This window comes from Liolophura sinensis, chromosome 12 (genome assembly GCF_032854445.1).
Source record: "Liolophura sinensis isolate JHLJ2023 chromosome 12, CUHK_Ljap_v2, whole genome shotgun sequence".
NCBI classification, from domain to species: Eukaryota; Metazoa; Mollusca; class Polyplacophora; order Chitonida; family Chitonidae; genus Liolophura; species Liolophura sinensis.
The window spans coordinates 18,256,847-18,282,781 of NC_088306.1; the positions used below are offsets into that span (position 1 = coordinate 18,256,847).

Consider the following 25,935-nt stretch of genomic DNA (forward strand, 5'->3'; position numbering starts at 1 on the left):
AAAATTGCTCTGTCATATGTGAAACGTTTGGAGATAGGTGCATTTTTCTGAATTCTAAGAATCTTTATAAATTTGATGTTTCTCTTTATTGTTTTATTATATAGTCATGCATGAGCATACAAAAATGTGTCCCATCAACAGCATATATACATACTGTGTTGTGCTTTTTAAACATGTGTATATGTGTACACATGAGTTATTCGTACTGGTGTAGTTTTGTCACTGTGGTGATAGAGGCCTAGTCGTTAGACTGCAAGCGCGGAACAATGACCCAGGAGATTGTCATCCCTGTGAGTACAAATACAGTTCATGTGTGCCGTTGTACGTGAGAGGATCTGCCAGAATCCTGCGGATGGTCGTGGGTTCCCTCCCCCTCCCCTGAGCTCTGCTACGTTTTCCTCACACCATAATGCTGGGTCAAATATGTGAAATATTGTTGGGTACCATGTGAAAAGCCGGTCAAATAAAAAAACAAATAATTGGAGTGACACAAAACTGTTAGCAATTTCAAATTTTGACGTCTGTCTTTTCTTTATATTTTTCAGCCCAGAGGTGGTAATGGACTTATGTTGGTTTAGCTGGGATTATGTGAGGGACTACTAGCGCCCCCGGTGATGAGTGACCCTAACTCCCCTATGTCGCCCAGAAAGGGCAAGGTCGTTAATTTGCGGGTGCATTTTCTCGACAGTACGCTGTACACCTTCCAGATTCCTGTAAGTACATCTGCCTGTTTTTGTACCTTTTTGTACATTTTCTTTCTCCCACATACAGGAATACTCAGGATAAAAGGACTTTATGGTTTGTTGTTAGTGCACTACTATTACACCTCTAGCCGGCTTCCAGCATTCCACTGGCTTTCATCAGTACAAGGTGTAGAGTGATCACTGTGGTCTGTGGGTAGAGACCAGTGGCTTAGCCGGGATTGAAAATGCCAGTCCACTATCCCAGCCATTCAGGCTGGGGTCCGAATCTATGAATTGCGAGACGGCTGGATAAGCATTCTTAGCGTTTTTTGGCGTAATATTCCAACAAACAGCTACATGTATTTCACAGGCGTTGTTGTTGTTGTACAAATGAAGATCACACTTAGAACAAGGTCAAACAAATGTCATCAACTACAAAAAAATGTGTGAGATGATGCTTTGGGAGAGACAAAATGGTACAGATAACTGAGGTGCTAGTTCAGTTGACATAAGTAGGCTGCAGATTTTGTGAAGCCATTCTCGACATGTTAGCTCTGTCTTGACAGCTAATCTGAGTGACGAGCATGCGGCGAAGATCTGTGTTCAGTGAAGAGAGTGGAATCAAACGTTCGGGTTGGGTAAAAAACACTACGTATAAACCGTTATAATCATCACCCAGTTATTTTATTTTAATTTAAATTAAAATAAAGTGGGGCTGATCAGTCTTTAGTGAATTTATTTACATTGCCGAGCATGATAAACGTTGACAGTTAAAACATGTAAAACTGAAACTACACGTATTTTCAACACTCTTCTGTTTCTGGGGTTGATTTGGTGTTATTCAGTAACATACATCGGTACCACAGGCATTTATGTGCTCACAAAGTGTGCGTCTGCTGCTTACATTATGCACATGTCACATCAGCATTTCTTACACCATGGACTATTTTATCAGTGTGGCAGAGATTAGTGACCTTATTCGTGGGGAGCTCAGACAAAATTTCACAAATTTGATGGCTTCGGTACACGCTGCACTGTTTTCAGTTTTAAATACCGTTGTTCTGTGGGTAGGCCCTCTGCGGTGAATTTTTATTTGCCTGTCTAATAACCAGTCTTCAGATTTATTCCCCGTCTGCTTGGAAGAATTACCCCTCCAAAATGCTGGCTAAGCCCCTGGTAGAGACTAGCTGCAAATCTGACCCATCCACTACCACTCCGCAGCACAAATATATCAGCACTGAACGTGGCCTCTTCCAACCTACATGTATGCGAAGAAGTCGTCATGATGACTGGTACAGATTATAGAAAGCGACTTTTAAAACTCCAAACGGACATTCGAGGAAAACAAATTGGGTAAAATGTATGATAATGATCCATTTATTTAGTAGATTGGTGTTTTATGCAGTACTCTGTATGATAAGTTACTGTACCCAAATTAACAGGAAATTATCATTGTTAAAATGTTCAAGTTTGATATGAGAAGTTACTGAGGAACTCTATATAAATCCTTTATCTGTCTTATGTTTTTTTTTGGTTGCGGTGGTTGAGTTTTATATTTTATAATTTTATAGATGTCATTCTTTTGAGTTTTTCACTTACCAGTATGCGATTGAAACTAGTGTTATAGGTGTTGGAAATTTGGATTAACTGTTACCTAGTTAATTATGCTGTAGCTTTACTTTGCAACAACCGTAGTTCATAGGCTGACTTACATGTGCATTTACATGCATGGAAACACATCCCACCCCTTCTCCTTAATTCCCAACATAAATGTATGTCAGTATAGAAGGAAAGGATGCTTGTTACTGGAGAGAGTGGTGAGAGGTGCTATTTTATCACAGAATTGTGGATTAGGCTTTTGTGTGTGGGATAGTGACTGAAGAGAAAGGAGGCTAAATCAACAGATTAAAAAAAAAATAGGGACTCTGCGTCTTCCTGGTTTGATATGTATTTACTGGGTTTCGTAAACAAGCCAGTTGCTGCTGTGACCCCTTAACGACAGGTGTTTAGGGGAGCCAGTTGCCAAGGTAACATAATGAATGGCCATTATGCCCCATTTTTTTGTGCTGTAGTAAGCAAGCTAATACAAAAAATGGGAAAAAGTTTAATGGCTTGGTTGACTTTGTTGCTGCTTGTAAGGCGTAAAAGGGCATCATGTGTGCGTGCCTCTTTGGCAAGGCAACAAGTATCAATTATTGTCTGACGGTTTGTTACAAGTTGTCAGGTTGTGTGGCTATATGTTTTGGGAAGGAAGGGCTGGGGTTTTGGTTGTGGGTAAATTTCAAACCCAGGCCATGGCCGAAGACCAAAGCCCTCTCGGCAGCGATGATTTATTACCGCCTCATCAGTTCCAAGAGCTCTCAGGCTGGCGGGCCGGGCGGGTAACCGACTTCTAGGGTCTGATGGAGTGGTTGATAATTTTAGCCCCGTCCTAACATGCCAGTGCCACGGAAAATGAAAATCACCCAAGCAAAGAAGAGGGAAGGGGAGGAGAAGGGAAAAAAATGCCACGGAATAGAAACGCTGATACAGTTATGTCTGACGTCCGGTTACGATTGAGAAATAAATGATAGCCGAAGCAGAGAATGAGGTGACTATGGCTATTCCAATTCCTTGCGTTTTGAGAATCGGCCATAAAATGAAATTGACAGGGCGGGTAACTAGAATCCTACTCTGGCCATAATTACTTCCCCTTGGTCAGGTTGTCACTTTGATGTTTTCAGTATGAAGGGTTTATGCAGCTGTAGCAAAATTGAATCATATTGCAGATCTTTATTAGTCAGACAAGCCTTAAATTTGAGCAATTTCTAGCCTGACAATCCTGATCAATCTAATGGAATTTTGCTGGTGTGAATTCATACCAGTATGAATTAATTTTTCATGAATTTTTTTATGGCGGACATTTCACACGGTTATCAAAGAGAATATGGTAGCTGTGTATTATATACATGTCTATAATATATGCATCCAAATTTTGAAATTTTAATTATTCTTTATTTGAGGCGGTCGCTCAGAAAATGGCGCTGTGAATGCCATAGATTTACATGATTGCATTTTCTGCATAGTAATTATGGTATTATTCAATATTAATGATGTTAGATCCTTAGCACTCACTCACTCACTCACTCAGTATTAATGAAACCTTTTGTTCCCTGTGTTTTGCCAGTGAGTTATGACATGTACACATCTGAAATTAATCAAGTCTGTTAACTTCTATTTAACAAGTGTGTTTTGACATTCAGAGCTGAATTTAAGACTTAAGACCTCAGTTAAATTTGATTCTAAACCTTTTCTGGTTCTGGCTGTTTTTCTCCAACCATAATGCAAGCTGTCATCGTATAAGTAAAATATCCTTGTGTAGGGCGTACAGCACCAATAAAATGAATGAAAAATTTCCATCTTTTTCGGGCTGTGGAAAGTGCCAGAAATAATGCAGTGCTCGTGGGTATTCTTGTGATGGAATTATCATGCTTCCAACACTATAAATAGAATAAAAACACCAGTCTCATGCAGTCATGTATAAGATACAATAGGATTTTCACTAAGGCCTGTGGTGATAAATTTGTCTTTGGTCTGCATTTCTTTTGGCGTGGAATACTCAGTTCTATTACTGGCCTGTCAGGAGGCTTCACAATGAAGTGTCATACAAACCCTGAATTACATCAGATGTTTTAAACCCTTGCATTAAATGTTTTTCTTTGTGCTGATCTTGTGATGTCCTGGGGGATACATAATCGTAGAGCTTAGTTCTCGTACTCTGGGGCTCCAGGGAAACACGAGACATGCAAACCTTCTGGCATTGTCATGCCTGTTGGACTGCAAGACCCTTCCCATTGAGCTGCGTCCAGGCGGAAAAGCGCAGGTGATCTGAATTACGTTTGGCGATCACTGTCACTGTGTAATTCGAGCCATCAGTGCTTAATGGCCATGGAAGGTTTTTCACCCTGCTTTCAGAAAATAGTGGGTTTTGTTTTGTGCGATCCTAAGCATTAAATTCAACATGCATATAGCACTTACAAGAGAATCAAATTGCTGCTCCATATACGTAAAGATAACAACTGATAACAAAGATTATCAGTTGAATTCTCTTCCCTCATATAATCATATAAACTCCTGTACCTGAACATATTTACGTGCGATAGTAATGAAAGTTTGACACGGAGTTGCTCGGTATGATCCTAGTGATCTTGATTGCCAACACATCCAATGTATTCTCTTGGGAGAAAACTAGCCCCTGGTCAGTGAGACGTGAATACTATCCTTAAAGGAGATCTGAAAAACTGAAAGTTAAGAAAAACAAGTTTTTTCCCCCTTGAAATTTTTATCTTTTATATCTCTTCATTACCCCGATATTCTATACAAATCTCATGTCAATGTCAAAATATTTGTAAATGATGATGAACCTAACAACTTACCACCCCAAACCCATGCAGTTGTTTTGACAGCTATCACCATTTGATGTCTCAACTGCTCAAAAAACTGTAGTTTAAACTAAAAGCCATTTTTTTATCTCAAGAAGAAAGTCAAGACGCTTTTTTTAAGTTTATATGTTAGGACACATCATAAACTGCATATTAAAGTAAAAGAAAGCTAAAATATGAAGTAAGTTTCATCATACTGACAACTGAAAATTATGCGTAAAAATACTTTGAATTATTATTTCAGATTTTTTAAAGAGTGTTGAATAGTAAGGTGGGCTTTATGAGACATGCTGACGGTATCTAGGAACTCTGATGTCACTTCAACCTTTTTTCCCCATAATATTCACCAGAAGGAAGGAATTATTGGGAACATTATTTCAGTAATGTTTTACTACTAGGGAAGAAGAGTTATTCCAACATTCAGTGCCATGGTTAGAGTGGGATAAACTTCCTGTGACATTCCAAACCTCTGAAAGCATGGTCCATGAAGCCCACCCTAGTCCAGATGTTTGAGCGCCTTTAACTCTTTTCACAAAAATTTAAACAAATAAATGAAAATATATTTATGCATGGTTTTAAGTGGTCTATTTCATGATCTCTGCTTCGACTTTTAGTGATCTTTTCCTTTAAAAAATAAAATGTTCAGTGTATCATTCAAAGTCAAGAATTTTGTCAGGTACATACCTGTTAAGATGCAGTAGTTTTATGGCTCTTAAACCTAACTGCTGTCATGCAGGTAAACTAATCTCAGGTATAGCGTGGAACGCCAATGAAATAGTTATAAATCCGGGCTACAGTATCACGTGTCGGTGAAATGCATTTGAGAAAACTGTAGAACCAATGAGTTAAAGGCAAAGAGAACACTCAACTTCAGTGTAGATCAGATGAAAGAGCATCAGACACTCTCCAGGAATACAGTTTGACTTTTTCCAGTTTTTTGTCACCTGAATAACGTACTTGTTGAAACATTGAATTCTATGGTGGCCATTTCTATGGTGGTCATTTCTCATCATATTGTGACCAGCAACTTCATATCTGGATGTTGCCACTTGAATAACATGAGGGACATTGCTAGCTAGTTTTCTGTATTCAAAATGCAAATACATGTAGCGTTATGGAGGCATTCAGCAAATACTGGCAGATATCGAAACAAACTGTTTCAAGGAAATAGGACGTGAGGTTATTGATACTCAACTGGTCGCTGTAGAATTGGCATTTTGCTCAGTTGAAAATATTCTTTAAATGCAAGTTGAATTATTTTCCTAGAGTGTTAATGGTGTTTCATCTCATTTTTTTTTGTTTTCTTACCTGTTAATAACTCAGAATGCTGAACAGAATTCACATTCGGAAGAGAATTAAATTATCTGAAAAACACTTTAATCCATTTGATCATTGTTATAAAACTCTGGATTGTTTTTATGTAATTGCCAAGTTGCAAAATAGTAGCCAATTTCTTTCATTAACAGTTGTGTAGCACCTTTTAACTGGGAACTTGATTCAACAGGTAATGAATATTGCAGTTTTGCGGCTACTTTTTGTATCGCGTTTAACTTGCTCTGAATCTCTTTTTGTGGAATTCTCTCCAGTAAATCTCGTACAAGGCGCCTCTTTCTGTCTATATCTGAATAAGAAAGTGTAACTGTGAATTTTTTGTAATCCAGTACATCCTGGAAAGGATAGTTGACCTGTTTGTGATCTTTGAACAAGACCGGTATACATCCGGCCATTATGGCATCGTAGAAAGACTTCCTTGTCGGAGAATCTCCCGGTGGCTGCAGACAAAACACAGAGTGTTGCATCCACGGAATGGTCGTCCATTGATGGTCATCTTGACATTCCTGAGTATACAGAAATACCATGTCTGTGTCTTCGTTGGCGGAGCGTGAGAAAAAGTTGTCATAGGACGACTTGGTTCTGGATTTGGGGTCGAATTGGCTCATGAGTTTCACCCTGAAAGGGTTTGATTTCCTAGAACCAGCTGCCAGCAGAATGAAGACTTTCCTGTCTTGTGGAGGAATGGACAACAAAGGCTCTGAAAGGTCCAGTTGGCTTGACCCGGACACAATATGACCGTAGGAAGGGTAGGGAACAACAACAACGCTGTGGCCGGTAAGGTTAAGATAGTGTTTATGTGATCTGTCCGCTTCTTCCTCGATTGTTGCATATACGATGTTTCGAGCTTGTGGAAATGTGAGTAGAGGGCAACGATCGCTGGCTTGCTCTCTTTCGATTTTAGCTAAGGCAGACATGTGCAACTTGCCGTTCCTGTAGGGCTTCTGTAGGTTCAGCCAGTGAAATAGCTCCGTTATGAGTACTCTGGTGTTTGTGGTTCCTGTTTGGCGACGACAAAAACAGGAAAGCCCTGTGTAGGCAGGAATGTAGAAGATATCGGCTTCCGAGGGATCCAAGACACGATATGGACTGAACAGTAACTGATGATGCAGTATGACCTCCAAGGCGAACTGGTTCGTGTTCCGAACAGAAACATTTCCTACCCTGAACAGTTCCTGTCCCATGCCACAGTAGTCCAAATCAAAGCAGTCATCCTTTTTCACGCACTCCAAAACGTCGTAATTGAACTTGCGCGGCAGATCATAGATGAATATTTTATATGGCCTTCTTGGCATGGTTGATATCATTTTTGGATCAGGTATACATGATCTCGAGCCAAATGGCTCATTTATTTTGCCGTTGTATGAGATTTGATTGTCATTTCGAACCTTGTTGTCATTGTCTTCATTGTCTTTATCATCTGTGGCGTGCTCCCTTAAGACTAGATCATTTAGAATCTTCTCCGGTTTTCTCACACTCCTATTGAAGAAAGGATAAACCTGGTCAGTGCTCTTATTAAATTTTTGATCCTTCAGCATAGAGCAAGATATATTAATGGCTTAGTTATCAAGTGTTGATCTTGACATTTTTATTCATTTGATTTTATGAAAAGAAATTCTGAAACAAAGATTTTGCTTTTAAGAGAAATGAAGACAGTTTTGCGCAAAAAAAAAAAGTTCAGGCATATTTTATGTCTCTTGTATTTTGTGCGTATTTTCCCCGGATGGCCAAAATTTTCAGAAATGACTGGTGAATCGACTTTAATAGTGCATAGAGAAATGGGGAAATTATGCACATTATTTGCCTAACACTCCAGTCTCATGTCCCCTCTCTTCACTCCCACTAAAATTTACTACTGTTACATTTACCAAACATTTTTTAGTGTGACCAAACCCAAATCAGATAAATGTAAAAAATACCATTTTATGAAGTATATAGAAACGTACCTGTACCTTGGATCTTTGTCTCTTACAACCCAAGCCAGTTGTCCCAGCATTAGGATTGTTGTGGCAAAGATGCCCAGAGTTAACCATCGGATGATGTCACTGCGTAAAGCCATCAGGACCTCACAAGGATGACTGTAACAAAAACTTCACTTTCAGAATCTTTCCAAACCTCATGCTTTAGTCTTGATTTAGTCTGTGGATATAAAATAATAAAGTAATATATATTCTTCAGTACAAAACCATGTTTTCGGAGGAAGGATTATCCTAAATATCTTGACATCGCCAGAGGAAAAGTAAGTAAAGTTCTGATTGGTGTGAAGAAGAAGAGAATCGTGGATTCCATCTGATACAAGTGCAAAGTTTTAAGTATTGAAACATGTATAACTGATGTGAAGCAGTCTGTCACAAATGGACTTTCATCATAGATGTCTTCAACCATTGCACTTTTATACATGTCTACGTGGTTAAGATTGATTATTCGCCAATTTTGTCCCATATGCTCCATATACATGTAAGCTGTTGCAGCTGGTTATATAATGGTATAATAACCTTGACTGTACAGATTATGCGGAGGCAACACCTTGTCCATTTGCCAGTTAACGGTTTACTGCAAACAGGTGAACATAACTAAATTTAGGAAACTTCCCACCCACAGATGGTAGCCATATGCTGGTATAAACTTGGGTGAGAAATTGTTCTGGGATGGGGAGGGAGGTAGGGAATGGGGCTTGAAAACTATAAGCCGTACAGCACCTTGCGAATATTTCAGCAGCCTGCAGTTTTAAAATACCAAAAACATATTATTTGTTTGATTTGTGTATTGTACTGTACTCAAGAATATTTTACTCACCGTCACTCTTCAACCTTTTCAACTGCCTCCGCGACTAATATTTTGACATTCTATTTTTATTTTGAGTGAATATGTGTAAGAATATCATTCATGCAGTTTTATTAAGCCTGCATCTTTAGTGACACACATGAACCTGCGGGGGTCGTGGGTTTCCCCTGGGCTCTGCCCGTTTCCACCCACCATAATGTTGGCCGCCGTCGTATAAGTGAAATATTCTTGAGTACAGCGTAAAACACCAATCAGATAAATAAATAAAATAAATTAATGACACAAATGAACTATTTTTGGTGTCATTTTCATTATAATTGTATGCATAAATTCACCTTACAAATGCTTTTGAGGTTGAAGATTTACTGCAGATGATGAGGGTCAGAATTCTAGGCACCCGACAAGCTTCGTGACCCAAGGCTTATCAGCAGGAACTTTTGAAACAACCTTTTACGCCATGACCATTCATTCTATATATGAAGTATTATAATTCAAGGAAATCTCTCCAGAAATGACACAGTTTAATGTGCCTTCTGCTGAAAGTATAAAAGCATACAAAAAGGAATATTGAGGCACATGTAGTCACCTCCAAGCAGGCAGTGTACACTGGATACTGGATGAGGACCGATAGAAATGCACTTACAGACATGGCAGTGTATAGAGCATATATACAGCAAGTGATTGATCAGGTTGAAGCTCCTTGCATAAAACCTTGTTAGGCTTGTGCAACTTGGTTTAATATACTTAAAATCATGCTGTTATTCGTGTGAGTGTTTTTTTCTCTGTAGTTTTTTTCTGTGTATTTGTTTTTTGGGGTTTTTTCATTTTTTTTTTCATTTTGCTGGCTCCCTCTTTCTTTCCGTCGTGCTTCTGGAGTCGTGGAATTTGTTTGCTGTCTTACAAACATAATCATGGACTGACGCCAGTCTTTCCCCTCGCAAGAAAAGACCACGATGGCTTTGAGGAGGAATTTGATAATTGTCTGCTGGCAATGTTTGTCATTTCCCAAGCAATAGACTGTCGCTCCTCCAAACAAACCAGTCACTTACATCGGTGCATTCTGAAGGCGCCTGCAAATTAACAGGGCTTTAGAGCTGATCACTGATACGATTGGCTGATTTCCCTTGGCAGATGGCCAACAAATCCTGGATGTTTTTGATTGTGTAAGATATTCTTGAGAAACTCTGTCAATAAAATCTGCCATTCCTTAAGGCAAACATTGCCGAGCATTCTCGTCCGTGTCTGTCCGACCTGACAACACTCTTGTCTGTGTCAGTTTGTTACCTCACAGAAGTTTGGCGTAAACTTGATACTCAGTTTATTGTTGTTGGTGTGCTGAGATAACAGGGCTAAATTGGCAAGTCTGAAGAGTGGCCGCCAGTCGGCCTGATAAAGTGCACTCAGTGCTCTGTCAATGCTGTTCTTTAAGCTTGTGCTTGAAAAATGGTTTGATATACCTGTATACTGTAATTCTTCAACTTATTCGCATGTGCAAGGTGTTTATTCCAGCATATTCTGAAGGCGTTATGCTCTGTAGACTGATAAAAAGATACTTTTTTGTGAAGCCCTGAAATTGGTCAAACCAACCAGTGTAGTTTTGTCTCCAAAATCAAATTAAAACTGAGCATAAATTTCACTGAAAGTTGTTTTTTCAAATACAAAAAAGGTGAGGAATTAGGGTATATATGACTATAAACAAGGCTTGAGTATAGTGTCTTTGATGAAATGCCAAAGAGGGTCCTCCGTGGTTCAATTGGTTAGTGCGCTAGCGCAGCGTAATGACCCAGGAGCCTCTCACCAATGCAGTCGGTGTGAGTAGAGGTCATGCTGGCGTCCTCTCCGGCCGTATATGGGATGGTCTGCCAACAATCTGCGGATGGTCATGGGTTCCCCCCAGGGCTCTGTCAGATTGTGCGACCTAAGCTGTGACGTAGCCTTTACCCATTCACTCCATGAAGGGTCTGACAGCAACCTGCGGATGGTCATGGGTTTTGCCCGCTTTCCTCCCACCATAATGCTGGCTGCCATTGTTTAAGTGAAACATTCTTGAGTACGGCGTAAAACACCAATCAAATAAATAAATAAATAAATGCCAAAGAAACATAAATCATCAAATGCTCAGATTTTCTGTTGTTGGCCATATGCCCTTAAAATCAATGGTTTTGTCTGGTGGCCAATCATCAACAATGAAAACATTTATTTATTAAGACACTTGCCATTTATTTATTATCATACCAGTATTTATTCAACATCAGTGGTTTAAACTAGTGGCTCTGCATCTTAAGAAGAAAAATGTTACATAACAAGGTTGATATGGTGCTTGACAACCTACATCCTGTAAATGTCATTGTAAAACAAATAGTAGCTAAAATAATGGAAAGGAACATACTGAATTCATTGATTGAAATTTTTACTTTAAGTCTAAGATTGCTTTGTCATCCCGGGGCCTGTGTTATAGTGATTTTATTAAATATTTTGTCTTTGTTTCAAGATAAATTTAATATTGTCACAGAATGTACTTACATATAGCCAGTGTTAACTCTCATGGTATAGTCATAGATTGCTGCTGAAGAGCTGTTCTGTCTTGTTCAGGAAATGCTATATTCCAGGCAGGACTCTTTTTTGACGTTGGTCACACATTACAACTTAGACTTTCTTCACTGTCAACATGGCTGCTTGAAATTATTTTGGGAAAGTCATAATTTCTGTAAGGTGATATGCTCTGTTGAATTCCCTTGGCTGTTCACTGTGCCCAGGTCTTTACAGCTGTGCTATGGAATTTTCTCTGCAATTCACTTCATAATAACTCCCAGGGGCTTTAACAGACCTCTCTGGCCTAGGGAGGTAAATAGAGTGTTCACACCTGGGCCGCATCAAGTTTCTTGCCGATGTGGAAATATGGACTTCCGCATTTGAGGATGTGTACTCTACAGTTCCTTCCTGACTGCTTGGAGAAAATGGATGGGGGTGGTTTCAAGTTCTCTGTTGTCTCCTTGTGCTTGTTACATGTAGCCCTGGTTTCCCAGTGATAAGCCAAAATTATTTCCTGGATTTAGTCTGCTGGGAGCTCTTGTAGAATATTCCCCCTCCCTTCCTGGCGCACCATTTGTACCCTTGACAGTCTAAAACACTGGGGCTAGGGTTTCTCCCTACTAGTTTGACTGACACAGCATGTGTGCCCACACTCAGTGTGTGAGAAGATTAGGCTTGTTCACAGCTTTCCTGTTTTATGATGTCCACTTGCCCATGTCAAATTTGTGCCAGTTCACACTTCATGCTGCATGCTAGGCAAGCTCAGTACAAGGAGTTGTAACTCTGAACCTATCCTGAGCCTCAAGACTGGGCAACTCTCATAAACTGAAAACAGTTCTGTCTCCATGGTGACAGAGCATGTTACAGTTGTGTTTTAATGGTTTTCTCCTGCTTTTCTACAACTCCAGAAACCCATATAGTCAAAACTTTTGTGAATTCAAGTATTATTAAGACATGAATCTTTATCCAAACTCTTCCCAATAAATAACAAATAAAACCCTTACTGTTGGCCCAAGGTCATCCGTATTTAAAAACTCTCTGTTAATTGTGTGTATACGGTCGAGTTTTCTTTGGTTTAATACTTATCATCAAAAGTTTATATATGACTTGTCTGTTGCATGAGCAATATGTATTAGGAGGTTGTTTCTACAGTCTTTTTGAATGTAACCTATAACGCAAATTTGTTACATAAAACAGATGCCACCATTATTATCATTTCTACGTGGTCATACCAAATGTGAGCTCATTTCAGAACTATTTTGTGCATAAATTGTACATAAATTGTACATCTTACCTGACCAGGTTAACAAGTATTGTCTGTTAAACACTGTCGTTGCCCGGGTGGAATCACTCTCGAGAGTATATCTGTCCTCCGCTCACATGGGTGCGCATGAATTAACCATGTGATACTACCGAATGAATGCTGAATAATTCACTTCTTACATTCAAGTCGAGTGTCGGACAGTGTTGATTCGTTCGAGATGAGGCACAAAGGCCAGTCAGCTCTCTGTATATACCCACAGGTCCCTGTGGTCAACTGTATTTTACTGGACAGAAAGTGCAGATCTGATGCATTTACCGGGTTTTTGTGTCCGTGATACACCCTGGTGTATTGATTAAGGCAGAGATTGATATACTGGTGTGTTCCGTCGTCATGTATTGTCCTGACTTTATTTAGTCCAAAGTACCACCCAGGACTCAACAGCTGGGTTAGACTCTTTAACAAAAGCTAGTTGATCCGTTTCATTTGTAACAATTGGGATTATTGATCAGTGTGTCAATGTTTTGGGCTATGAAGAGACAGGGCAACATTTTGGTTTGGGTATATGGTATGCACATGGCAAATCATAGTGTTGTGGATGACCCAGAATTTTATTGATGAATGAGTTGATTATTTCAGAGTACTATTGATCTTAAAAAGATGGTTTTAAACCTGTTTGGGAGTTAGGATTATATCCTACTGATATAAAAATAGTTTCAGGACTTTCTTTTGTCTCTGAGTACAACGCTCCTTGGGTCGAAATTTTAGGTCTTTTACTCTAATGTTAGACATTTACTTCAATATTCATTCGCTAATTTTTCTGTTTGAGGCCAGGTTTTTTTTTTTGTGTGAAGATTAATTAATTAAACAGTGTAGCAAAGTATTTTTTACGGTACAGAAAACTGAATAGATTGATGCAGTTTTAATTTGCACTAAACATGCAGTCTTATTATTGTGTGCTAATACAATTAAATAAACTTGAATTGATGAATATAATTCAATGGTACAAATATTAGTAATAAAAACATTACTATTTATAAGTAGTAAAATCATATCGCAACTTTCAAATATACCATTTGGTATTAAAAGTTTGGGTCTTAAGATTTTGTCTGTGTTTCAGTTCAGTGCTTGTTTAGTGCTTGCTGGTATAGTTATAACTATTTCCATATGATGAAAAGGGTAGGGCTGGCCGATAAATTATTGCTTATACATTCTGATCATGTACAACGCAACAGGCTGATTACAATCGGGTTAAGGTTCACGGCATCTGTCGTCTTACATGTCCTGTGGGCGCTATCCGGATTCTGGCGGTGTGATACTGACTGGTAACAGATGGCTTTGCTATTTAAACCTTAACTTGCTAGTAACACTAGCGACCCCTCCCACCCCAAGGACAAGTATTGACCAAGGCTGCAACAGCTACAAATACCTCACTGCTTTCATTGATCTGTAAATGTACTGGGTTATAGCAGTCTGATTACTTTAACACCAGCTCCGAGTCAAGGTGAAAGTCAGCCCATTTCATTGGAGTTTATAGCCCTGTTTTACATTTTTAATAAACCCAGAACACATGGCTTGCTTTAGAGAGCGTTAAAATGGCTCGGCTTTTGTCGACAGAGATGGGACTTTTTTTTTCTTCACAGATAGGGCTCAGTTACACTTCATCAGACTGCATTCTTGGATACAGTTCACTTAAGCTTACTTGTACCCTTGTCCCAAACCTGGTTAAAGGAAAGTGGGTGTTTGCCCAGTTTCTCCACACTTCAACCCTCAGGCTGTTGTAAAAGACAAAAATACTTCTCAGAATTCTTTAAATTCATATAAATAAGATTTGTGCTTTAATCCATTGCATCATGGTTCATTGTTCTGTTTGTCCACACAAGGTGCAATCTAGGTACATGTATACTTAATGTTTATATAATCTTGGAGAATTCAGTTATTTTCTGAAAATAATGTTCTTGATAAAAAGTGAACTCTGTGTCCATGGTAACAAGTTGAACTACAAGCTAAACCGTGTCCTTGGTAATAACTAAACCTGTATCCATAGTGCCAACGATGAATAAAATTATAGTTTTAAGGGAAGTAACGAAGGTATGCCAAAAGGTGTTCTATCTAAAAGTTTTATAACTCTGAATTACCCCACTTATTTATGCATATTTTCCAACATTGGTTGGAAATGACACCATAGATGAGCATACTATGAATGCAGGACCAGCGGTAGCGCCCTTCCATGTGGGCTTTTCTGCCCATAGAATTATTTTGACATCTATCACCATTGATGTCGCCAGTGCAGGTTACTAAATTTCCAGATTGGCCGCAGAGGCCGTAAGAAAAATGTAGTTTCAGTTCATTTTTATGCCCCAATAATTATTGTTTGTACCTTTAAGTGTTGAAACACACATACACAAGTGTTGAATGTTCAGAGATTAAAACCAGATGTTTCAGGTGTCCTCTAAGGCGACCTTTCTTTTGTATTTTGCAGATCAAGGCAACTGGACAGGCATTGTGGGATGCGGTGTGCAAACACATACAACTGGTGGAGGCAGATTATTTTGATCTGGCCTTCACAGACGAGGAGGGCTTGCAGGTATGTGTGGACACAACTGTAAGGAAAAGACCCCTTAAAAATCGAAATAGGCATCTCTGAATGGACCATTTAAAACTATGCATGAATATATTTTCATCTATTTTTTTACATTTTTGTGCAAAGAATTAAGGCGCTCAACCATTTGAATTCTAAGCGCTCTTCATGGACCATACTATCAGAGTTTAGGAACTCTGACGTCACAAGAAGTTTATCCAACTCTAATCATGACACTGAATGTTGGAATTATTCTTTTTACCCATGAGTAAAAGATCACTGAAATAAAGTTCCCAGAAATTTCTTCCTTCTGGTGAAAATCAGCAAAGAAAACGGTGGTTTGATGTCCGAGTTCTTAGATACCATCAGTATGGCTCATAAAGCCCACTATAGTATTCAAATATTTAAATGCCTTTCAACACTCTTAAAAAAATCTGAAAAAAATAAACAAAAGCATTTTTATGTATAGTTATCAGTTGTCTGTATGGTGAATATTACTTCATATTTTAGCTTTCTTTTATTTGACCAGTAAATCATGACCAGTAACCTCATTCCTTAACCCTTTTCACATATGAAAGAGCAAATTTCAGTTCAATTTATGCACATTTTTAATATGATTTTGGAGACAAAACTACATTGGTCGGGTTGGCCATTTTGAGGGCTTCACAAAAAGTATAACTTTATCAGTCCACACAGAATAATGCCTTTAGAACCTGCTTGAGTAAACACTTTGTAAACATGCCAGAAGGTTGAAAGAAGGACAGTATATGAGGAGACATCTGTTGTAAAAGATGAGATTGGAATTTCACCTCAACAACACTGCATTACCTTCTAAATGCATCTAGAACAAATTATTTAGATTTAGAATTCACAATTCATTAACAAATTTAAAATTGTAGAACTGTAAAACTTCAAATATTGCTGAAGAAAGTATTAATTAAGAATTAAGGAAGTTGTTAACCTCCACTCTAGTAGGTTATTAAAATTAAACTTTTTTTTGATCAATATTTTATACAGCTTTGATTTTCTTTTCTCCAGTGTTGAAGTGAGTGAAACGTATGTTTTCAGGTTTGTTACTTACCTGCCAAGTACACCTCGTCTGTGTAAAATTTGTAAAATATAACTTAACAGATAAATCAATAAAATTATGTTTTCAGTGCTGGATAGACCGTGATAAGCCAATCCTAAAGCAGATACCTTCATCAGAAACTCCATTACAATTCCTCGTGAAGTTTTACACGCCGGATCCAGCACTACTCGAGGATGAATATACGAGGTACGTTGTTTTGCAAACAAAACAAACAAAAAATTATTATGGCCTTTTTCAAGATTTAGGTTAATGACTTAATTTCCTGTTTTATTCATTTTTACATCAAATCTGGAGAATCTTTCTCCGGTCCAAGCTGTTTAGTCGACTCTTTAACCATTTTTTATGATGTTTTATCATTGAATTGTGTGAGTCATTCCAATGTCCAAGCTGTTTAGTCCAGAATTAATTAATGTGATATCTCTTGCTCTGAAAACATTGTATTTCATCATCAGACCATGAAACCATTATTTCCTTAAACTGAACATAAAGTCATGCACTAAATCTGGAATTCCCATGCCAGTTTTATAGAGGGCTATAAAAATATTTCAAAAGTTCTATTGTGCTTATCCAGGGAATAAATAGCTAAATGAAAACTACCTAACCACTGTTGTGGTGAGACCATTGTGCCACGTTAACTATCTAGTGTGATGTCACAAAATTTACAAGCTCTGCTTTACCATTATTACTAAACAATTTTGCAAGGTTTCAGTTTGGGCATGAAAATTAGAAAGACAAACAAAGCCCTGGATACCCATCTCAAGAGTTTCAGCTGTATTCAGTTTTCAAACAAGCGATGTTTGTTTTTGAGTTTTGTAAGATGGTAAAGCGATGTTCTTTCAGTGGTTCTTCATCTCTGGCCTGCATGGGTGTTCACATTAGTTAGCTGTACTGACATTAGGGAATTCACTGGAGATAGCAGGATTTTCCCTTTTGGAACTGACTATGAATCTGCCGATGGTGGGTAGATACTCCTATAATAGATGAGACCTTGCTAATGAAAAATAATATGACATTGCAATATCTTTATCAAGTACTGGCTTTCCCGAAGCAGTTTTGTCGCCAGCCAGCCCTGACAAGTTACTACAGTGCCCAACACGTAGGCATTGTGACATGGGTAGCCATTTTCAGTTCCATGATAAGAAACCACTCTAACAATCAACAGCTGATAAGTGTTGGGACTGTATAGACAATTATGATGACGCTTTTTAGTGCCAGTGATTGATTGGCCAAGGTCATAAGGACTTCTACAACATGGCTACTGGTACTCAAGAGTGAATTGCTTGTCTGTGTAATATCCCCATGTTGAATTCAATCTTCTCGACTTTCAAAACTTCTAGAATGTTATATGTACCTTTTATACATTTTCATGTTCACTTCAGAACAGCAGCTCAAGTTTAGGCTGTTAAGTACAGTGTGTTTTTTTCCGCTTTGTGATATTTTCTTTGCATGTTACTTTAACAATCCGGAAAAATCTCATTAGAAGTAAGCTGTATTGACTTTCACTTTCTGTTTCAGATATCTCTTTGCCCTCCAGATCAAGCATGACCTAGCGTCGGGTTTGATGACCTGTAGTGAAAACACTGCTGCCTTACTCGCCTCCTACATTGCTCAGGGTAAGCACTGTGTAATCAAGCTCTTTGCTCAGGTTTATCAAGCTGATGTCGTGTTGTCTATCTGTTTTTCAGGACTTTAATTTGTGAAAAGGGTTGTAGAAATATCATTTATGCAATATATTAATCTTGGCAACCTTTGGGTAGTTGTTGCTTTCCCCCGGTTTCCTCTCTCTCCATAATGTTGGCTGCCGTCTTATAAGTGAAATATTCTTGAGTGCAGCATAAAACACCAATGAATTAAATAAATAAGATAGAATGAACTTGTAAATTTGATGTGCTATTTTGGAAGTCTCACTCTTAGAAGAGGATCATTCATTGCAAGCATCAGTAGCTATGTTTACTCGCAACACATGCATGAAATTTTACACTTCATTGTAAAATTAAGGACTTTTAATCTGTCTGCTACTAACGTTTTACCTTTGAAATATGGGTATCATAATATTGGGTATTCAGCAAACATTCAGCACATACATAGCCACAGGTGAACCTCTGGCAAACCACAGGCAGGCTAACAGTTCACTTCTGGGATGCCTGTAGACACCATTCAGCTTGACATGTGCTCCGCACCTAACACGGTTGTAACCAGTTGTAATGTCACTGTATGTGTTGTTCTTCTCAAGGGGTTCTTGTGTTCTCCTATGACTTAGTTCTAAACAAAGCTGATTGGTCACTGACCAATGAGATGACCAGCTTTGCTGTTTTGTCTATGGCTTCGTGCCAGAAGAGTTGTCTGGTACCTTGCAATTGTTGGTGGTTTTCTCTGCGCAAAACTGTATCTTTCTGTGCCTACATACCTGGCAACTTTGAGACATTAAGTACACTAATGAGGCAAGAAAACGTATATTGAATCAATCGCTTCTCATTTTCAGCTGATATTGGGGATTTTCTGGAGGAGGATTATGTGGACCATACTTACTTGTCAAATTTTAAATATGTGCCAAATCAAAATGAGGAGTTGGAGAAAAAAATCATGGATTATCATAAAGCCCATATGTAAGTATTATTGTGGTCTGAAATCTATCAGGTTCGTCACATCAGGAATTCTTACCACCTGTCCTAGATCTGCAAGTTTATTAAAGGTCATACACAAGTAAGATTGTATTATTGTGGTCTGAAATCTATCAGGTTCGTCACATCAAGAATTCTTACCACCAGTCATAGGTCTGCAAGTTTATTAAAGGTCATACACAAGTAAGATTGTACCATTGTGTTCTGAAATCTATCAGGTTCGTCACATCAAGAATTCTTACCACCAGTCATAGGTCTGCAAGTTTATTAAAGGTCATGCACAAGTAAGATGGTATCATTGTGTTCTGAAATCTGTCAGGTTCGTCACATCAAGAATTCTTACCACCAGTCATAGGTCTGCAAGTTTATTAAAGGTCATACACAAGTAAGATTGTATCATTGTGTTCTGAAATCTATCAGGTTCGTCACATCAAGAATTCTTAAAATTGTATTCTTAAATCTGTTAATATTCGTAATACAGCGTAAAACACCATTGTGATGAATACAATAAGTTGTCTGTAAACCTCTAAAGCACTTTTTTCAGTGGAATTTATGCATACAGTTATTATGAAAATGACACAAGATATGAGTTCTTTGTGTCAATAAAGTTACAATCTTCATATAGCTGTGCAGATTATTTCTATACAACCCATAGTTCTCTCAGAATAGTGCAAAATATCGGAAGCAGTGGTCATTGAAGAATTATTGTAAATGAAATAAATCAAACCTGATAGTTTCCTCAGTGACTGAGCCATCTGAAGAGCTCTTCAAACAAGGTGTGGATTCTGTGAGTTTGCTTCTGTGTTTACAACATTGTGTTTTGAAATCTATCAATATCCTCTCAAGAGCTCTTAAACAGGCCGTAAGTGAGGTTGGAGTTTCAAATCCAGATTTTGCTGGCATGACTGTGCCTTTATGTACAAAAATCGATGCACACCTAGTGATCAGACCTGAAATCGTGGGTGTAATTTAAGTAATAAAATGGGGTCTTTGTGGCTGAGCACGCACGGCGCAATGACCTAGGAGCCTCCCACCAATGCGGTCACTGTGATTTCAATTCCAGCTCATGCTGGCTTCCACTCCAGACATACGTGGAAGGTCCTACAGCAACCTGTGGATGGTTGTAGGTTTCCCCAGGGCTATGCCCGGTTTCCTTCCACCATGATGCTGGCCCCATGTGCATAAGTGAAACATTTTTGAGTATGGCATGAAACACTAATCAAATATATAGATAAAATAAATGAGTAATAAAAAACTAAATCAGTTTCTCATTTGGAGCTAAAAACTGCTATGGCTGCCAGTGTGGAAAGTTGTAATGGGTTGTTTGCGGACCATTCCGAATACGGAATCTTGCCTTTAAAAAACAAATTTAGCTGTCAAAATTTTCAAGGTGAGTTTTTCTTCAAGTTTACAGATGTTGAATACCAATTGTCTAGAGCTGGATGATGTGAGCCCATCAATTTTATCACTGTCCTAACCATCTGAATTTAGATTTTTCATTTAATTCTTAGTTTAATTATTTTTAGGTGAATATTTATTTGATTGATATGGTAGATTTGATTTTATGCTCAGATGATAGTTTGAGTGCCGATTTTGATATTGTGGTTACTGTGGTCAAGCTTATGGTGAACCCACTGGTCTGGTTGCAGAGGTCAGTCACCTGCGGAGGCAGACATAAACATGCTGGACACGGCGCGCAAGGTGGAACTCTATGGCATTAGGATGCACTTGGCAAAGGTAGGTGCTTCGTATGCAACAATGATGGTACACGTGTATGGTTTTAGGGGCTACTTTTGCCTGTTAAATTCTTGTCTCGTGTGGAACCTGACCAGCTAGGTCGCAGGTTCAAATCCAGTCCTTGCTGTTTGTATGTACTTGCTGCAGATTTATCAGGTTGCTAATAGAAGGGTGTGGTTTACTCTGTAAATGATGGTTTCGTCTACCATAAATCAAGTGCTATTTTTGTGGAAAACCCTTGAATTTGGCATGAAATATATCAGTTAAATTTTATGCCTGTAGTAATTTTATGCTCACTTGGTAGTTACAAGAACAGTGCCTTTAATACATGTGCTAAATGAAAAGCATGCAAACACACAAAAAGGTTAACAAAATTTTAGACCTCCTCACAATGCTCAGTTGGGCACTGCAAGTTGAAATTTTGACACATTTATCTTAGAAAACATTTATGAAGCTGTCAAAATTGTAATTTCTTGGGCCCCAAAATCATTGGTCAAATTTCTACGTAAGTCAAAAATGGCATGTTGAATTCAGCACAGGTCAAGTTCAGCTAATTTTACTTTGCTCATAAATTATGTTATAAGTAAATCATAGATTCCAACAATGGTGAATCATTGGAATTCTTGCAATCCTTGTGTGTTACAGGAGTGTAATTCCACTTCTGATTTTAGATTTGAAATTGTATAGATTGATGGTAAATTGAAATAGATTGAATTGACCTATGAATGAATCAGCAGTCTGACTGAATAATTTTTGAAGAGTGTGTTAATGAACATGGAGGAGAATTGAATATAGTGTATATCCATAGTATGTAATTTTTGAGATGAGAGTCCATGGAGGGCATAATGTCATGAAAAGTCAGCGTGTAGAAGGCTGAAACTAATTTGAAAAAGTTCAGAGTTGGTTACTGTATTAAGACAAAGCACAAGTTTTCTGCTGGGCGGGATTGGGTTGACAGGGTCGTCTGTCAGCCCGGATTTGGACCCGTACCCCCGGAAATTGGCTGTAATTAGAGTGAATAGCATTCTTCATGGGGTGTCAAGTTGTGGTGTTGTGATGTTAGGGAAAAAGGAGGCGGGACGAGGTTTTGTTGAGGCGGAGTTTATGTGCCCAGGTAACTGTTGTGCGGCAGAGATGTCATGACAATGGTTAAGAGAGAAGATAGACGTCCTGGAGAAAGAAGTACAGCAGGCTAATGTCTTTTATTTGATTATCCCGCGTTCGAGTTAAAACTAAATGCTGTTCGAACAGGAATTCCCTACCATTTCTCATGACGCTGTCACTTACTCATTCCATGACTTCTAATTATGAAGCAATTACATGATGGTGCCAGGAGAAGATAGATCATGGTTTCCATGCTGGGAAGCTGATGTAGCCCTGAAGCTCTGTACCAGTCAGAATCTAAGACATGGGAAGATAAAAGGATGCCCTTGCTATTATGGATTTGTCAGAATTTTTGGTAGTGCTGAAGAAACGTCCCGCAGGATATTCATCTATATGAAAAGCCTTAAAATTGGGGTCATCGGAGACTGATTTATGTCCCCCTGTTGTCGACGATAAGGGGGATAATCAAAGTCGTCTGGCGCAACTGGTCCGCAGAATTGAAGTCCGGGACTCTGCAGAGAATTCACTGAGGCATACGGAGTCAGGAGATGTGATTTGCACTTTCCGCAATCCCTAGGTATAAAACCATGCACGGAAGAAAGAGGGCTGTGAATTTGACGAGAATCGCTTCGGCTGATCCGCCTGTTTGCTCAACGCGGGACTCCCAAATCACTGTTACTACAGTAATGTGTCTGAGGCCCAGAGTGGCTGTGTCCCGCCAAATCCCCACTAATATCTGTCCATGTTAACAGAGGATTATATCTAATTCCAGAGCCTACATGAATGTTTCCTCGCAAGACTGTATGCTTTGGCAGCTTTGGGACGGATAATTATAGACCCAGGGGTGTGGGAGCTCTCCAGAATCTCTGAAAATCAGATTGTGCTTGTACCTGTTGTGTTGCAATTTCTAGACAAACATTTTGGAAGTGGAAAGGTGATTGTCTTGTCTTAGTAGCCTAGAAGAGACTGCTGCTTTGCAACTCGATTGGAAATAACCCGCCTAGACTGAGATAAGCAGGATAGGGAGGGAATGCTTCAGTGACCTTGACATGGGCTGTCAACAATGAAATCAGCGAGGAGCACTCGGGCGGGTTGGTACCACATTTCTGTGGCTGACCTTTGGTCTGGTGTGGATTGAGCACGCTGGTCGACCAAGAAAACGGAGCAAGTTCTCTCACAGAGTTTAACGGGATTGCAGTGTTCAAACGAGGACTCCATTGCTATTGTCCCTCCCCCGTCAATAATTCATTGCCGAATTTGGAGCGTTTCTCCCGGGTGAATGCTGCCTGTGTATGGCTCCCTAAAACGACAAGCCAATTATTAATAACATCAGACAAAAATGGACAGTTTTTAGAGATCATGGTGCAGATCCTGAGGAGAGAAAAAAAAATCAATGTGTAAAACGTAAGTGCCTCTTGAGGACTGTTATCTGTGAAGATGAGAATGCACCATCAGCGGTTCTGGAGACCTTCCAGAATATTTGTGACTAGTGATTTTTGTGGAGTAGACAGAGGAATTCCCTGCTCAGGCCAGATCAATACTCTCTTAATACATGTATCTCTGAGCGCGTAGGCAGTCTTCTGAGTTGATATCTGCTAATGGGACACATTTACATTCATTATCGCTGGAAATTGATTTCGGGGAAATTCGGAATTAAGATTGAAAACTTGGTTAACTGAAGGAATTGATAAATGCTTATGTTTTGAACTTGTACTTCTGGCCTGTGGATATTTGGGAGAATAATTTGCACAAGCAGCTTGGGCAGGCTGATGGTTTAGAATTTGCCTTTGGAATCCTGGCAGAGGGTGGTAGCCTTTTAGAAACCTCTTTGGCGTATTGAGTGAGGAATTGTATGCTTTTATGCAGTGTAAGTCAAGGATTCTTGCCACTCTTCAAATGAATGTGTAAAACGTGTAGTATTTTGTTTATAAAGCTTCTGAGTCTTTGATCAAAGCAATGGATGCCCATAGACAGTATTCCTGTCACAGGTGGAAGGACTTACCAAAACTCATTTTTAAGGCATGTGGAGGGATTCTGTGGAAACAACAGCTAATTTAGCTAAATGTTCAGTACAAGCTGTTGCCTCTGATATCTGTTGAATCTGAGATGGAGGGGAGGACTCGCTGGCTAACCAAAAGGTCTTTCGCTCAAATCCAGCACATGCTGGTTCAGTGAATGCTGTTTGCCACAAGCTTTGTTAGAAACCTGGTTTCCAACCACCCATAAATCTGACCACCATGATAAAAGTGAAATATTCTGGAATAAGGCATTAAAATTTCAGTGAAATAAAGAAATGTTGTGCTGACTTTGCCAGTGTCAAGAGTGGTATATAGTAAAGCTCTTTTGTCATTTCGCTCTTCATTGGTATTGGTGGTGACCTTCTTTTGTAGCTTGATATGTTTTGTAGGAATGTTTAACTGGGTGCTTACAGTTATGGATAATCCTCAGGCAATACCAGAGTTCAATTGTTCAGTGCCATGCATGAATATGGCAGTGTGGGAATGGTAAAGACTAGGGTTGTGTGTATGTGTACCTTGTGTGGTAAAGGATTTAACATCATTGCCATTAAAGAATCTGCTTTTTCACAATGAAGATTTGAGATCAGGTTATGCAAAGGGTATACACCTCCAAGTTTTACGCTACTCCCTGACCAGTTCTGCAAGCCCCTTTGCTGGAAAAGACCTGTTTGTGTCTATATTGTGTGTAAGATATTGCTGATCTTTATACGCACTGAATGTGACAAATTTTATGTTTTCTTGTATGCTTGTTGTCTCCTCCACAGGACCATGAGGGTGTTCCGCTCAACTTGGCCGTGGCACACATGGGCGTTCTAGTTTTCCAGTCACACACCAAAATCAACACCTTCTCTTGGGCCATTATTAGGAAACTTAGTTTTAAAAGGAAAAAGTTCCTCATCAAGCTTCATCCAGATAGTTATGTAAGTACTACTCGTTGTTTGCTTGGAGTGCCTTCACTGCACCTTTAATTTACTGATTTTGGTACGTGTTTGCAACGCTTGCTCAGACAGGTATAGCATTGACTTTTTGTATTGAACAGGACTTTGCTAAATAAGAAGAGGCATGTTCAAATCCAGATCTGTATTGATGTTTGTGAGAATCCCGGGAAGGGCCTGTTGTTTACAGCAGGCACTGCGGTTTCCTCTGGTTTTCTTCCGGTTTCTACCATTTGTAAACCTGACCTTCGTTTTTATGGGCTGAAAATTCTTTAGCATGACATTAAGCATCAATCAAATAAATAGACATATGTTACAACACAGTAGCTGTGGTTTCGCTGGCTCATTCTGCTGGCTCATTCTGCTAAGGGTTTCTCTTGGTGTCACAAAATCAAGGAGATTGCAATTTTGAGTTCAAGGATTAAGCCCAGCCACGAGAAGACACAGCTTATGTATACACACCTAATGACACCTTGTTGTCATATGACTGAAAAATTGTTAAGTACGACATTAAACCTCAAGCATTCGTTCATCTGTTCAAGGCTTAAGGGAGGAGGCTTGCGAGGTACATGGGAAAGGGTGGAGTAATTTGGAGTAACAGAAAATACAGTGCCTTCCTACCTTCCTTTTCCTAGTTTCCCGTTAGTTTCTTCCTTGCTTAGCTTTGTTCCGTCTATGATTTTGCTTGGTTTCTTCAGCTTTATTCGGATTTTTCACAAGTTTAGAGAAGATGCTGAAATTGAAAAGTGTGTGGTTTTGGTTGATATACTTGCAAAAGCGGTCTGCAAAATGTATGGGTTTAATTGAGAAAGATTTCTGTGGGAGTAAGATAATTT

The 25,935-nt window shown here is 39.0% G+C and overlaps 2 protein-coding genes across 7 annotated transcripts in view; one reads left to right on the forward strand and one right to left on the reverse strand.

Moving 5' to 3' along the window:
* Nucleotides 1-25,935, forward strand: part of LOC135479181 (FERM, ARHGEF and pleckstrin domain-containing protein 2-like) — a 156,341-nt gene that overhangs the window by 62,814 nt on the left and 67,592 nt on the right. For all 3 annotated transcript variants that reach the window (XM_064758956.1, XM_064758957.1, XM_064758958.1), the window contains exons 3-9: nucleotides 546-713; nucleotides 15,496-15,600; nucleotides 16,752-16,870; nucleotides 18,200-18,297; nucleotides 19,167-19,290; nucleotides 20,955-21,042; nucleotides 24,929-25,084. In XM_064758956.1, the coding sequence (XP_064615026.1) occupies nucleotides 615-713; nucleotides 15,496-15,600; nucleotides 16,752-16,870; nucleotides 18,200-18,297; nucleotides 19,167-19,290; nucleotides 20,955-21,042; nucleotides 24,929-25,084 (789 nt within the window). In that variant the 5' untranslated portion in view covers nucleotides 546-614. The remainder of the gene's footprint in view (nucleotides 1-545; nucleotides 714-15,495; nucleotides 15,601-16,751; nucleotides 16,871-18,199; nucleotides 18,298-19,166; nucleotides 19,291-20,954; nucleotides 21,043-24,928; nucleotides 25,085-25,935) is intronic.
* Nucleotides 6,321-13,227, reverse strand: LOC135479520 (uncharacterized). Of its 4 annotated transcripts, none has more exons than XM_064759390.1 (3): nucleotides 13,047-13,227; nucleotides 8,383-8,514; nucleotides 6,321-7,915 (listed from the first exon to the last, which is right to left on the reverse strand). In XM_064759390.1, the coding sequence occupies exons 2-3, from the start codon at nucleotides 8,493-8,495 to the stop codon at nucleotides 6,481-6,483; spliced, it is 1,548 nt and encodes a 515-aa protein (XP_064615460.1). In that variant the 5' UTR covers nucleotides 8,496-8,514; nucleotides 13,047-13,227; the 3' UTR covers nucleotides 6,321-6,480. The 4 variants fall into 4 exon arrangements, with proteins under 4 accessions (XP_064615460.1, XP_064615459.1, XP_064615458.1 ...); XM_064759389.1 differs by having other exon boundaries at nucleotides 8,383-8,575; XM_064759388.1 differs by lacking the exon at nucleotides 13,047-13,227 and adding an exon at nucleotides 11,744-12,367 and having other exon boundaries at nucleotides 8,383-8,575.